The sequence below is a fragment of the Ailuropoda melanoleuca genome, chromosome 8 (genome assembly GCF_002007445.2).
Source record: "Ailuropoda melanoleuca isolate Jingjing chromosome 8, ASM200744v2, whole genome shotgun sequence".
NCBI classification, from domain to species: Eukaryota; Metazoa; Chordata; class Mammalia; order Carnivora; family Ursidae; genus Ailuropoda; species Ailuropoda melanoleuca.
Genome location: NC_048225.1, coordinates 19,196,431 through 19,209,576, shown reverse-complemented (window position 1 = coordinate 19,209,576; position 13,146 = coordinate 19,196,431). Strand labels below are relative to the sequence as shown.

At 36.7% G+C, this 13,146-nt stretch overlaps 1 protein-coding gene across 1 annotated transcript; it reads right to left on the bottom strand.

The window, feature by feature from the left end:
* Nucleotides 1-6,793: 6,793 nt before the first annotated feature.
* Nucleotides 6,794-7,726, bottom strand: LOC100473660 (putative olfactory receptor 10D3). The gene has a single exon (XM_002928208.4). The coding sequence runs from the start codon at nt 7,724-7,726 to the stop codon at nt 6,794-6,796; it is 933 nt and encodes a 310-aa protein (XP_002928254.2).
* Nucleotides 7,727-13,146: the final 5,420 nt, after the last annotated feature.

The following is a 13,146-nucleotide window of genomic DNA, read 5'->3' as shown; positions in this document are numbered from 1 at the left end:
TTCAGTAGCTCCATGCCCAGCATGGAGCCCAAAGCTGGGCTTGAACTCATGAACCTGAGATCAAGACCTGAGCTGATATCAAGAGTTAGATACTTAACTGACTGAGCCACCCAGGTGCCCCAAAATATACACATATTAAGAAAAGATACAAGCTATAATGAGCTTCGATGTATACCATCTCATTTTGATTTCCTAGAACTGCTATTCTTGACAAAATCTTAAGAGTCATTAAAGTAACAGGTAACAAAGTAGCCCAAGATTTTATCATTCTTATATTAAGTGTTTTTCCTACATTTCCTGTATCATTAATTCATTCAACAATTACCTGTTGCAGAAATTCATTTGTCACCCAGCCAAAGGCCATTCACTTTCAAAAGACTACCATACATATGGTTTATAAATGAGTTTATGAATATATGATTTATACATTATATATGATTATCAATGTATAAATTTACAAGGAGAAATAAAACGCCATATTTCCTGGAAAGCATGTGTTAGTGAGTCAGCTTATTTGTTTCCAATGTGTAAAAATTTACATTCAAAGCAAAATACTCTCTCAGAAGGGTTTTATTAAGTGTAGAGTTAAGTCAGAGGGAACAGGATGATTATAACAGTGTTCTGTTATAAAAGTGTTCTGCTACAGTAATTTGATGCTCTTTTCTTTACCATATCAGACCTGTCAAGCAGGTCAAAATGTCCCTGTCAGCTGCTATTCCCTCTCCCCAGACACAAGAGATACACTATCCATTTGTTCGACATCTACTTCTTTCTTATTTTCAATGGCTTTATCAAGGTATGATTTACATATTATGAAGTTCAAGAGTTGTAAATATTCAGTTTAAATATTTTTAGTAAATTTATAGAGCTGTGCAAAAATTGTCAAAATTAGGAATACTTCCATCACCCCCAAAATTTCCCTGGGACCAACATGCAATCAATTCCCACTTCTATTCTCCTCCCCAGGAAACCAACTACTAATTTGCTTTTTGTCTCTATAAATTTGTCTTTTGTAGACCTTTCATATAATTGAGATGAAATAATCAGTAGCCTTTTGAAGTTGGCTGCTCTCATTAGCCTAATGTTGTTAACCTTCATCCATGTTGTAACATGTAAAATTTGTTTGTCCTTTTTATTGCCAAATTATATTCCAGAGTATGAAGATACCACATTTTGTTTATCCTTTCACTAGATGATGGGCATTTAGGGTGTTTCCAGGTTTTTTTTAAATTTAAATTCCAGTTAGTTAACATACAGTGTAATATCAGTTGCAGGTGTACAATATGGTGATTCAATACTTCCATATAACACCCAATGTTCATCACAACAGGTGCCCTCCTGAATCCCCTATCTCCCACCTACCTCCTTTCTGGTAACCATCAATGTATTCTCTATAGTTAAGAGTCTGTTTCTTGGTTTGCCTCTCTATTTTCTTCCCCTAGGATCATTTTGTTTCTTAAACTCCGTATGTGAGTGAAATCATATGGTATTTGTCTTTCTCTGACTTATTTTGCTTAATATAATACTCCCTAGCTCCATCCACGTCTAATGTATATACCACATCTTCTTTATCAATTTATCAGTCGACAGACATTTGGGCTTTTTCCATAATTTGGCTATTGTTGATACTGCTGCTCTGAACACTGGAATATCTGGATCCCTTTGAATTAGTATTTTTGTATATTTTGGGTAGACACCCAGCAGTGCAATTGCTGGATCATAGGATAGTTCTATTTTTAACTTTTTGAGGCACCTCCATACTGTTTTCCAGAGTGGCTGCCACAGTTCGCATTCCCGCCAAATTTCCCCTTTCTCGGCATCCTCGCCAACACCTGTTGTTTCCCATGTTAATGTTTCCAGCTTTGAATATTATAAATGATATCCTTATGAGCAATCCCATACAGATCTTTTTGTGTATCCGTTCCCTTTTCATCTATCATCAAAGACAGTAAAATCGTTTTTTGAGGTTTTGTTAAAAAACATCTTCTCTCTGGTATTAGTAATAAGCCCCATAAAATATAACTAAATTGTAGAATAATTTTGGTAGACATCCAGTGTCACCACTCAGATGTTTATTCTTACTGCTAACCGTTTCAAAGAAGCTCTTTTCCTGATCCTTCGGGTCAGCCTTGTGCAGAACTTTATATACACAGGGCAAATACAATGACTATCTAATATCTTTCAGATATAAGTTCTTTCAAAACAGCTTGAAGCCACAACAGCTCTTCGGAAGTTGAAATACTTCATTTTGAAATGTTAGCTATCACTGTGTTAAAATTTGGGGTCCTCTCTGCTCTTCTCCATATTTCCTCACACCACAGCAGCAGATGGAGAAGTGAGCCTCCATGCCTCACTCACTTGCTAACGGTTGAGCTATCAGGCTACCACGTGCCATAGAAACTGATAATCCCACTAACAGCTAGGGTGGGATGCATTGCCCATGTCAACATGTAAGGAAAAGGAAAACATAAACTAAATTCTTTGAGAAAAATTTCAGAGACAGAAAAAAAAGGGGAACCAAATGCATTCACTGGGAAAAAATTAAGAAACATATTTGGCCACAGATCTGAGCCATATTTCTTTTTTTTCAGGTTTATTTATTTATTTAATAAATAATGAGAGAGAGAGAGAGAGAGAGCACAAGCTGGGAGAGGGGAGAGGTGGAGGGAGAGAGACAAGCAAACTCCCCACTGAGTGGGGAGCCTGATATGGGGCTTTATCCCAGGACCCCAGATTCATGACCTGAGCCAAAAGCAGATGCTTAACCAACTGAGACACTCAGGTGCCCTGAGACATATTTCTTAATTTCATAATTATATAACTTAATTATCAGTAATCAAGTGGCAATTTTGATGTAGTCTAACATCTTTGTCTTTATCTCAATTGTTTCTGGACTTGGGAGGGAAATCGAGAGTGTTGTTTGTTGGTTTCCCCACACATCCATAAGTAGATTGCACCCCAAGTTGGCAATCTCATAAGAAATGGATTAAATTGTGGGCAGCTCAGGAGAAATAAAATCAATGAGGGTATAAGATGAAATTGTGAATACTTTTGGATGACAGTGAATTGACTTGACACATCTCACAGTGTGTGACTATATTGGGCTGATATAGAAGATTATGACTGAGGTGGCAAAAAAATGAAGGGAGTCTCTAGTCCAGTAGCTGCAGAGATACCTATGACTTATTTGCTGTTTCATAGGTTTAAGTGAGCCAAATTAATTTTCCCAATGGTAAGGGAAATAGTTTTCTAAACTCTGATTCAGAGACAGTAGTTGCTAGCTCTTTCACTGGTTTGAATATGGATAGAATTTCTAAAGTTTAGAACACCTTGCAGAAAGTACCTACCATGCAAAGAGCACTGCGTGAGGTGCAGTAGAGAGATGGAGAGATATTAGGTATACATTTTTTTTCTCGGAAAGATTGCAGACTAGTTGAGAAGGTAGGCCATTCATTACAATTGTTTCTTTTCCTTTGTAAAATAATGTTTATTACAGTGAAGGTCCCTGTCAATGGAGAGCCTTCTTTTTCCTGGAAAATAGGAACACCAAGTAACTGCTCGTCTTAGTGTATAAGGCATTTTTAAAACATTTTGAACAATACTCATCATATTTCATTTTTTAAAGTGCCATTCCATTCATTGCAAGGGCACCACTTTAATTTATTTCACAGTGCCAGCTAGGAGGAGTAATAGTGTTCAAGTTAGCCAAGTTCGGCATTGCAGAAATAAAAGTTGAATAATATAGAATAATATAGTTGAAGTTCCCTGTCTCCAGGCAAATGCTATATGTTTCCTTTTATTATTATTATTATTATTGTTATTGTTATTGTTATTATTATTTATTATTATGTTAGTCACCATACAGTACATCCCTAGTTTTCAATGTAAAGTTCCATGATTCATTACTTGCGCATAACACCCAGTATATGTTTCCTTTTTTGCTGAATTTTCTATTTTACTTTCTTCCTTGGTCCTGGTCCTTTCATCTAGACCTGAGTTTTCACAGTCTCTTCTATTTTTATTCAAAGCTTTTATTCCAATCATGTATTGTCTGTTCCATGTCTGTCTTGCCCAATATGTTTTGTGTTCTGTAAGGACAGAGATCATATCTATCTTGCTCACACTCCATCCTCTTTGGATAGCACTGTATAAATATATAAATAGTAAACTGCCAATAAATATTTGATGTTACCCAGATGGCTGTCCTTCTGACTTAATTGTATTCTGGGCTAGTCACTGATTGAAATGTTAAATAACTTATGAATTATGTAACTATCCAAAATGATGATGACATGAGAACTCTTATAACTTGTATTTCTTAATGACAAGTGAACAATTTAAGCAATAAGAACTACCTGCTGGTAGAAGAAAGAGATCATTGTGGAATGGGATGTTTGGAGAAAGTATCATGGAAATGGTTGAGGATGAACAAGTACCCAAAATATATGTGGTTCTCATAAAGGCAGAAAGAATTATAATAGACATTCTAAATCAAGAAAACCATGTAAAGAAATACATAGCACAGGATTTGTCTTATGAAATAATCGTAAATGAAGAATTATAATAAGAAAAAAAATGTTTCAATAAGGTGGACATATATCAGTGATGGAGTAGTTTTTTTGACATTTGTTTCAAAAGATGGAGAGTCTAATTTCTCTCCCACTGAAGGTGGGCTAAATGTAGTGACTCACTTCTAACAGAAAGAAAATAAAAGCAGGAATGATGTACATGACTTTGGAGAGTGGGTCATAAAAGGCTTTGCAGCTTTGTGTTTAGACTCTCTTTTGGATCACTCACTTTGGTAGAGGCCAGCTGCTGAAGACATGTAGGTGAGTATATATATAGGAGACACCCAGGTACTGAGTGAGAGACAGGCCTTCTGCCAACAGCCATGTAATGAGTCCTCTTAGAAGCATGTCCTTCAGCCCCAGTTGTGCCTTCAGATGACTGCAGCCCTTTGCAATAGTGTGCCTACAACCTCATGAGAGATCCCAAGCCAAGACCACATACCTAAGCTACTCCAGGATTCTTGAGCCTCAAAAATGGTGTGAGACCATAAATGATTTTGTTTTAAGCTGATTAGCATCCAAGTAATTTGTTGTACTATAATACAAATGAATACAATACCACAGATAGGGCCATGGATCCAGAAACATTCAAATAAAGTAAATAAGGTGGTCCTTGAATGGTAAAGTAGTGATATTAGCAACACTTACAGTAAATCAGCTAGTTGTATATAAATACTTGATTTATATCATAGGCAGGTAGATGTTGCTCCCACAAATACTTCTTCCCTTTTACTCTTTATATAGGTAATTTAGTGGATTCTCTGCTCTGATCCCATCTGACACTAGTCAGATACACGGTTTTGAGTTAATCAGGCCGTGAGTGACTGAATGAATATTACGGTGGAGTAGAAAAGAGTTGAGATTCTTATTTTCCCATCGTTTATTTCTACCCATGTCCCCAAAGCGCTTTCCTCATTATGCCCAGTGTCTCACTGTTTTTCTATCCTTCAGTTACTTAACGTCCTTGTGCCTCCATTTTCTCACATATAATTGAGGAGAGTAATTGTGTCCACCTAATGGAGATGCTGCTCAGATTACATTAGTTAACATGTGCACAATATTACATGTTAATGTGCAAAATTGTAGAACCATAAATGGTATATAAAAACCAAGATAGAAGGGATAGCTATGATTATACAGAATTTATGATTTTTCACGGCTTCTTATAAGGCAGTAAAAGTTTAGTTCTAGATTCAGACTCCTTTGTGTGAATACTTCTCTGACTGTAGTTTCTTCATCTATAAAAGAAGGATATCACAGTATTTACCTCATAGGATTTTGTGAGTTAACTTGGTCAATACATGGAAAGTGCTTAGAACACCATCATACACACAGTAAGAGTTAAATGTTACCTATTTTTCTGCATGTTTGAGTGGATGACTGAACAGATAGGTAACTGGCCTGAAATTCATTTGATTAAATGTTAGAATTTTAATGTTGAAAGATTCAAAAATAAATAGTAAGTATTGTTACTGGATCAATTTCAATTAATTACAGATATATTGTATTTTCAAGAAACAGAAAATACCTACAATGTATAGAGAATTTTAGCTGAGAAAGACTCTCTTCTAAAATTTACAGATATCCACTCTCTTATCTTATAAGAATAAATTAATGGCCAGCTTCTCACTTGAGATATATTGAGCAAAGTCCATTGCCAGACTTCTCTGAAGGCCAAAGGAATAAAGCTCCAAATGGAATTATTGTCAAATGGGAAGATATGATTAAAGCCAAAGTTATAAATTAAGTTTAATCTTAAATTTACCAAACTGTGCAATCCTGCTTTTAAATTTTATTGCATGTCGACCATGAAACCTAACTTTGTTGAATGGCCAGAGACAGACTGTAATAGAATAGAGTAAGGCATACATTTTGGAAGGAAGGAAGGGAAGAAGGGAGAGGGAAGGAAGATAGTCCGTGGCTTCTAGAAACTTGAAGCTTTATGGTAATTGGTCAAAACAGAGTTCCAACAAGTACAGCCTGTGTGACACAGAAAAAGTACAATGTCTGGCAAATTAAAAAGGGATAAGGCTGGGTTACTCTGGAAAGTTTCCGTGTAGGATTAAATCAGTGGCTCAGCAGACCCCTACCCCTGCATGACTGTCAGGACTCCTAAGGAACTGGTAGTAACTTTGCCCAACTCACTATCTGGCAACAATCCTGTTCTAAGAGCAGTGGATCTGAAGCAATGTCTCAAAAATTTCAGAGAGGAATTGCCCCATACCTTATGCTCCTGAAATGTGGACCATTTGAGTGAATACTTTCCTCAAAGCCAATTTCACATCCTTGTTTCTTAAGGTGTAAATCAAAGGGTTGAGAGAAGGAGTCACAATATTATTTAACACCTGAATAACAGAATCTAGCCAGGGGCTGGAAGCAGGCCTGAGATAGATGAGCATCACTGGCCCGTAGAACAAGAAGATTGAAATCAGGTGGGCACTGCAGGTTGAAAAAGCTCGGCGCCTGCCTTCAGAGGTGCTGATTTTCAATATGGAAAGGACGATGTGACCATAGGAAGTAAGGATAAGGAAAAAGCACGTAAGTGTCACAACATCCACGTTAGTAAAACTCACCGTCTGAGCTAGAGATGTGTCTGCACAGGCCAGGGGCAGCACCACCGGGATATCACAGAAGAAATTGTCCACCTCATTGGGGCCACAGTAGGGTAACTTAAAGACCAGAAATGTGAGGATGCTTCCATGTAGACCGCCTCCCAGCCAAGTGCCCAACGCCAAGCCGGTGCACACCCTGGGGCTCATGATGATGGTGTATCGCAAAGGGTGACAAATAGCCACGAAGCGGTCACAGGCCATCACGGTGTACAGGAAACACTCGGTACCACCTAGGAAGTGGTAAAAGAAGAGCTGGCAGGCACAGCCCTGGTAAGAGATGGTCCGGCTTTGCCCTATGAGATAGAGCATCATTTTGGGAGAACTCACAGAAGGGAAAAAGATGTCAAACACAGACAGGTTTCCCAGGAAGAAATACATGGGGGTGTGCAGGTTGGAGGAGACCAGAATGGTGAGGAAGATGAGCAGATTTCCCAGCAAAGTGGAGAGATAGAAGGCCAAGAATAAGACAAACAGCATGTTCTCCAGCCCTTGAGTATTGGGAATTCCCAACAGGATGAACTCCATCACGGAAGTGTAGTTCTGCATGTTTGCGCATTGGGGCACCCTGGAGAAGTAAAGCAATAATCGTGATACAAGACCACAAATGACTGAGGAAATATCTTCCCAGTAGAATTATTTCTGAGTCACGGGCTACAAACAAAAGGAGGCCAAAAAAGATAAGGAGACAAACACTACATCTGAGCCTGCAGTTTAGCCATGTGTCACATCTGGCCTGTTTTCTCATCTGTTAAATGAAGTCGCTGAGTAATGTATCTTTATAGTTGACTAACCTCTTGCAGGAATCAACGCCCAGTAGTAGTTTCTCCCAATCTGGTTTATTGTCACACACACTTACATTTCATAGTCGCCTTCTCCACGGAAAATTTGTCATCAGGTGGCCATCTTATTTTAATATTGAGCCAAGTCATAATCAGTTGGTGGTAAATAGGCCAACTACCCAAATATATGCATATAAAAATGTGAACCTACATAGAAATGATATACACTTACCTACTTATTTTTACCTTCAACAATACTCTTTCCACTCTTCAGTGTTTATATTCAAGAAAAAAAGTAGACAGTTCATATTTATAACCTACCCCCACACTAGAAACATATCTCTCTGCAGGTAGACTTTATTTCTATACGACAGAGCTCACAAATCTAAATTTCAATGACATTAATATCATTTAGCTTTATTAATTAATGTCAGCAGATAAACCTAAAAAAAAACCCTCAATTATATTTTCATAAGGACAATATCTCCCTCTGTTCATTTGTATTCCATTTTATGTTAGCCTTCCATATTTGTCATTGGATATAACTGATTTCCCTCTGTGATCAATATTTGTTCATAGGAAATCATCTGTTAAATATATTCATACCAGCTTATACATTGCTTATCTGTTACTATTTCCTGCATTATCTCCATTTTCACAAGGATAAAGACTTACTTACATCATGGATAAAAATCTCAGTAAGTAGAATTTCTAGCAAGAATAAAGAGGTAGAGAAAACAAGAACCCTTCAGGCCATTCTTGAAATCAATCTATGGAGCCACACCCCTTTATAAACCTTGTCCTGCTCAAAATGTTTGAATAGATTATGACCCCAGCAAAGATAGACAAGAAGACAAAAAGACTCTTTTCCAGACCGAAATGCAATTTAAACATCAAGTTTAGGCCATGGCAAACATTTTAAGTTCAAAAACATTCATTTTTTAAATCAGCCCCCTAGGAATTTAAGGATGAATAAAATGAACTATTCTTCTTGTAAAATATCACTCTAAAGTTATATAAACTTGGTTTATAACCCTGACCCTATCTCTACCATTCACTAACACTGGGGCTATAAGCAATTTACTTAACATCTCTGGGCCTCATCTCCTGCAAAAGAGTAACGGATCATAATACCGTCTGCCTCAGAAGGTCTTTGTGAGGATTGAATGAGGTAATGAACATGAAATTCTTAGCTCAGTCCTTGGCACTTAGGAGTAGATGTTAAATATTAGTTTAACAACCAACTCACGCATGTAAGACTGTGATAGTGTGAGTGATAGTATGGTAACAACAAAAGCAGATGTGATAGAGATATAATTAGAAGTGGATTTGAAAAAGATCTGTGAGATTTGAAAAAGCAGAGAAAGCATGAATATAGTTAACTGATCTTCAAGGAGCTAAGACAACACAGTGGAGAAAAGATGATGTTCTTAAGAAATGCATCTGAAACAACAGGGCTTCCATATGCAAACAAATAAATCTAGACACAAACTTTACACTCTTCACAAAAATTAACTCTAAAATAAACACAGACATAAATGTGAAATACTAAAGTATAAAATTCCTAGAAGATGGCATAGGAGAAAATCTAGATGACCTTGCGTATGGCAATGACCTTTTAGATAACAACACTAAAAGCACCATCCATGAAAGGAAAAGATGATAAGCTGAACTTCATTATAATTTTTTAAAATTCTACTTTGCAAAAGACAGTCAAGAAACTAAAAAGACAAGCCACAGACTGGGAGAAAATATTTCACAAAAAAATATATCTGGTAGAGGACCATTATCCAAATTGTACAAAGAACTCTTAAAATTCAATAATATGAAAACAATGGGTATTAAGGAGGGCACATATTGCATGGAGAACTGTGTGTTATACGCAAACAATGAATCATGGAACATGACATCAAAAACTGGGGATGTACTTGTATAGTGACAAATATAACAAAATAAAAATTATTAAAAAAAAGAAAGAAAGAAAACAAAAAAAATTCAATAATATGGAAACAAAGAACCCAATTAAAAATTGGGCCAAAGACCTTAATAGACAACTTACCAAAGAGGATGTACAGATGCCAAATAAGCATATGAAAAGCTGTTTTACATCATATGTCACCAGGGAAATGCAAATTAAAACAACAATGAAGTATTGCTACAAACTCATTTGAATTGGCCAGAATCCAGAACACTGGGAACACCAGACACTGGTGAGAATGTGAAGCAACTCCTTTATGGTGTACATGCGAAATGGTACAGCTACTATGGAAGACAGTTTGGCAGTTTCTTTTTTTTTTAATAATAATTTTTTATTATGTTATGTTAGTCACCATACAATATATCCTTAGTTTTTGATGTAATGTTCCATGATTCATTATTTGCATATAACACCCAGTGCACCATGCAATACGTGCCCTCCTTAATACCATCACCAGCCTACCCCATTCCCCCACCCCCCTCCCTTCTGAAGCTCTTAGTTTCCCAGAGTCCACAGTCTCTCATGGTTCATTCCCCCTTCTGTTTACCGCCCCCCCTTCATTCTTCCCTTCTTTCTCCTACCGATCTCCCTGCTATTCCTTATGTTCCACAAATGAGTGAAACCATACGATAATTATCTTTCTGTGCTTGACTTATATCATTTAGCATAATCTCCTCCAGTCCCATCCATGTAGATGCAAATGTTGGGTAATCATTCTTTCTGATGGCTGAGTAATATTCCATTGTGTATATGGACCACATCTTCTTTATCTATTCATCTGTTGAAGGGCATCTCGGCTCCTTCCACGCTTTGGCTATTGTAGACAATATTGTTATGAACATTGGGGTGCATATGGCCCTTCTCTTCACTACGTCTGTATCTTTGGGGTAAATACCCAGTAGTGCAATGGCTGGGTCATAGGGTAGCTCTAGTGTTTTACACAGAAGATTTTCAAGCAGAATCCTATAGGCTCATCTCTTGGGGAAGTGAGTGAAGGAATTAATTCTCCTGCAATGGAAGGTAGATGACATGTTTTCCTCCAACTAGAAATTCTAAAATTTTATGTTAGTAGTTTTTTATAAATTTTGTGTTTCATTATCACCACATTCACTGAAATTTGCATATTAAGCCTTAGGCTTCAAAGACAGAATAAAAATATGCCTGTTAAAGAAGTTCTCATACTGATAAGAAGAGTGGATTGATATTGATAAGATGTTAAGAGTAGGGATGATTTCTAATTTTTATACCATCTGCAGACTCGAATTTGCAAACAAAGAATTTACCCCCTTCAAACTCACCATCTTCCCCCTACAAACCACTCTCCTGCCACACAAGGACACTTTTAATCTGACTTCTCCCCTTCATTTCTTTCTGAGTGTGTACTTACTATGGGTCACTGAACTTAGCCACATACAAGAATTTTCTTAAGTTCCAGGATTCTCCTTCTTCAGTTGGTTGAGCAGGGGAAATGGCCAGGACAAATGCAGAGTAGAAATAGGACAGAGAAAGAGGAAAGAGTCATACAAAAACAACAAAAGTTAAAGAGAACAGGCAAAGTTTTAGATACCTACCAGCTAATGGAAAACACATCTAACACGGTAGAGAGATTTTTCTAGTTTCTAGGCAAGAAGAATGTGTTCCTAAAGCTAAAATTTTATTTTGGTGTAAGATGCCACACACAGAGCCAAGATTTTTTACTGTCTGCTCTTAAAAGTAAGACACGTGGATTCCACACTCAGCCCTGCGATGTAGTCTGATCCTGAAATTCGGGATTTATGTTTTCAAACTGGAGAGTTTCTTTTTTACAATATCCCCAGTGGCCCAATACTCAGACTTACAGAGCACGTATAAGCAAAGGGAATAATTAGAGGACTTTCTGTCCTCCCTCATGCCCCTCTTCCATTATAAATCTCATTATTTCATAATAGCATATACTCATTATAAAAGTAGCATTGCAACTTTAAATGCTATTTGGTAAATATCCCATAAAGCAAGAAAATATATCGCAATTCCTCTACCTTCGCATCACCAATGTTAATAGTATAGTGTGTTCTTTCCAGTCACTGAACCACATGGTTGTGGTATATTTTTAACTTCTTACAATCATACTGCATATGTAGTTTTGCATGTTTGCCTTTTATTTTGTTAATTATGTTATGTTAGTCACCATACAGTACTTCATAAGTTTTTGATGTAGTGTTCCATGATTCATCGTTTGCATGTAACACCAGTCCTTATTGCAATACGTGCCCTCCTTAATAATGTTTGACTTTTAATTTCCATTTTTAAAAAGTTTTCCTTACACTTCCCAAAATAAATTCAGTAGGTAGGTAGATAAATAGATAAGTATAAATATAAAGTACACTGTGATAAACCTCTTAATTCATACAGTTATCCATACTTGAGACCTTATTAAAAATAAGCTAACCTATGGGGCACCTGGGTGGCCCAGGCAGTTAAGCGACTGACTCTTGGTTTCAGCTCCGGTCATGGTCTCAGTATCATGGGATTAAGCCCCACGTCAGGCTCCTCAGTGCAGAGTCTTCTTGAGATATTCTCTCTCCTTCTCCCTCTGTTTCTACCCCTGCTCTTGCTCTCTCTCTCTCTCTCTCTCTGGTTAAATAGATAAAATCTTTAGAAAAAAAAATTAACTAACCTATATAGAAATGCCATAAGTATTATGAAAACTATGTTTTTTTAAGATTATTGGCAAATTATTTGCTTTGTTGGCAGCAGTGCTTATGAGGTCCAATTTTACCAGCCTTGTATAATAGCATATTTAAAAGTTACAAAGTTTTTTCCATAAGCAATTGACAACCAACTATATTTAAATATTAATTTTTGGTAACTCCTAAGGCTAAATATGTTTACAAATGTCTATTTATTATTTTTCCTTATAACAGGTAAAACAACGTGTTGATGTCAGGTTAGACTAATAGGCAATGGAATAGGAGAGAAAACATAAAAACATACTCCCTGAATATATGGATAACTGACTTTAAGTCAAAGCTGATATGGAAGATCATGGAGAAATTTTTTTTCAATAAATTATGGTTAGACAGCTTGATCAATAAGGAAAAGGTACATTTAATCTCTTACCACATACCCTCTACAAAATCAATTCCAGGGTTTTACAAATTAAAATCTGTAAAGCAAACAATGCAGCTTACAAATTAAACTGGGGAAATTATTTCTGACTCAGATATAGA

Coding starts and splice junctions, on each gene's coding strand:
- LOC100473660 (XM_002928208.4), bottom strand. CDS start 7,726: ATGCAGAACTACACTTCCGTGATGGAGTTCATCCTGTTGGGAATTCCC.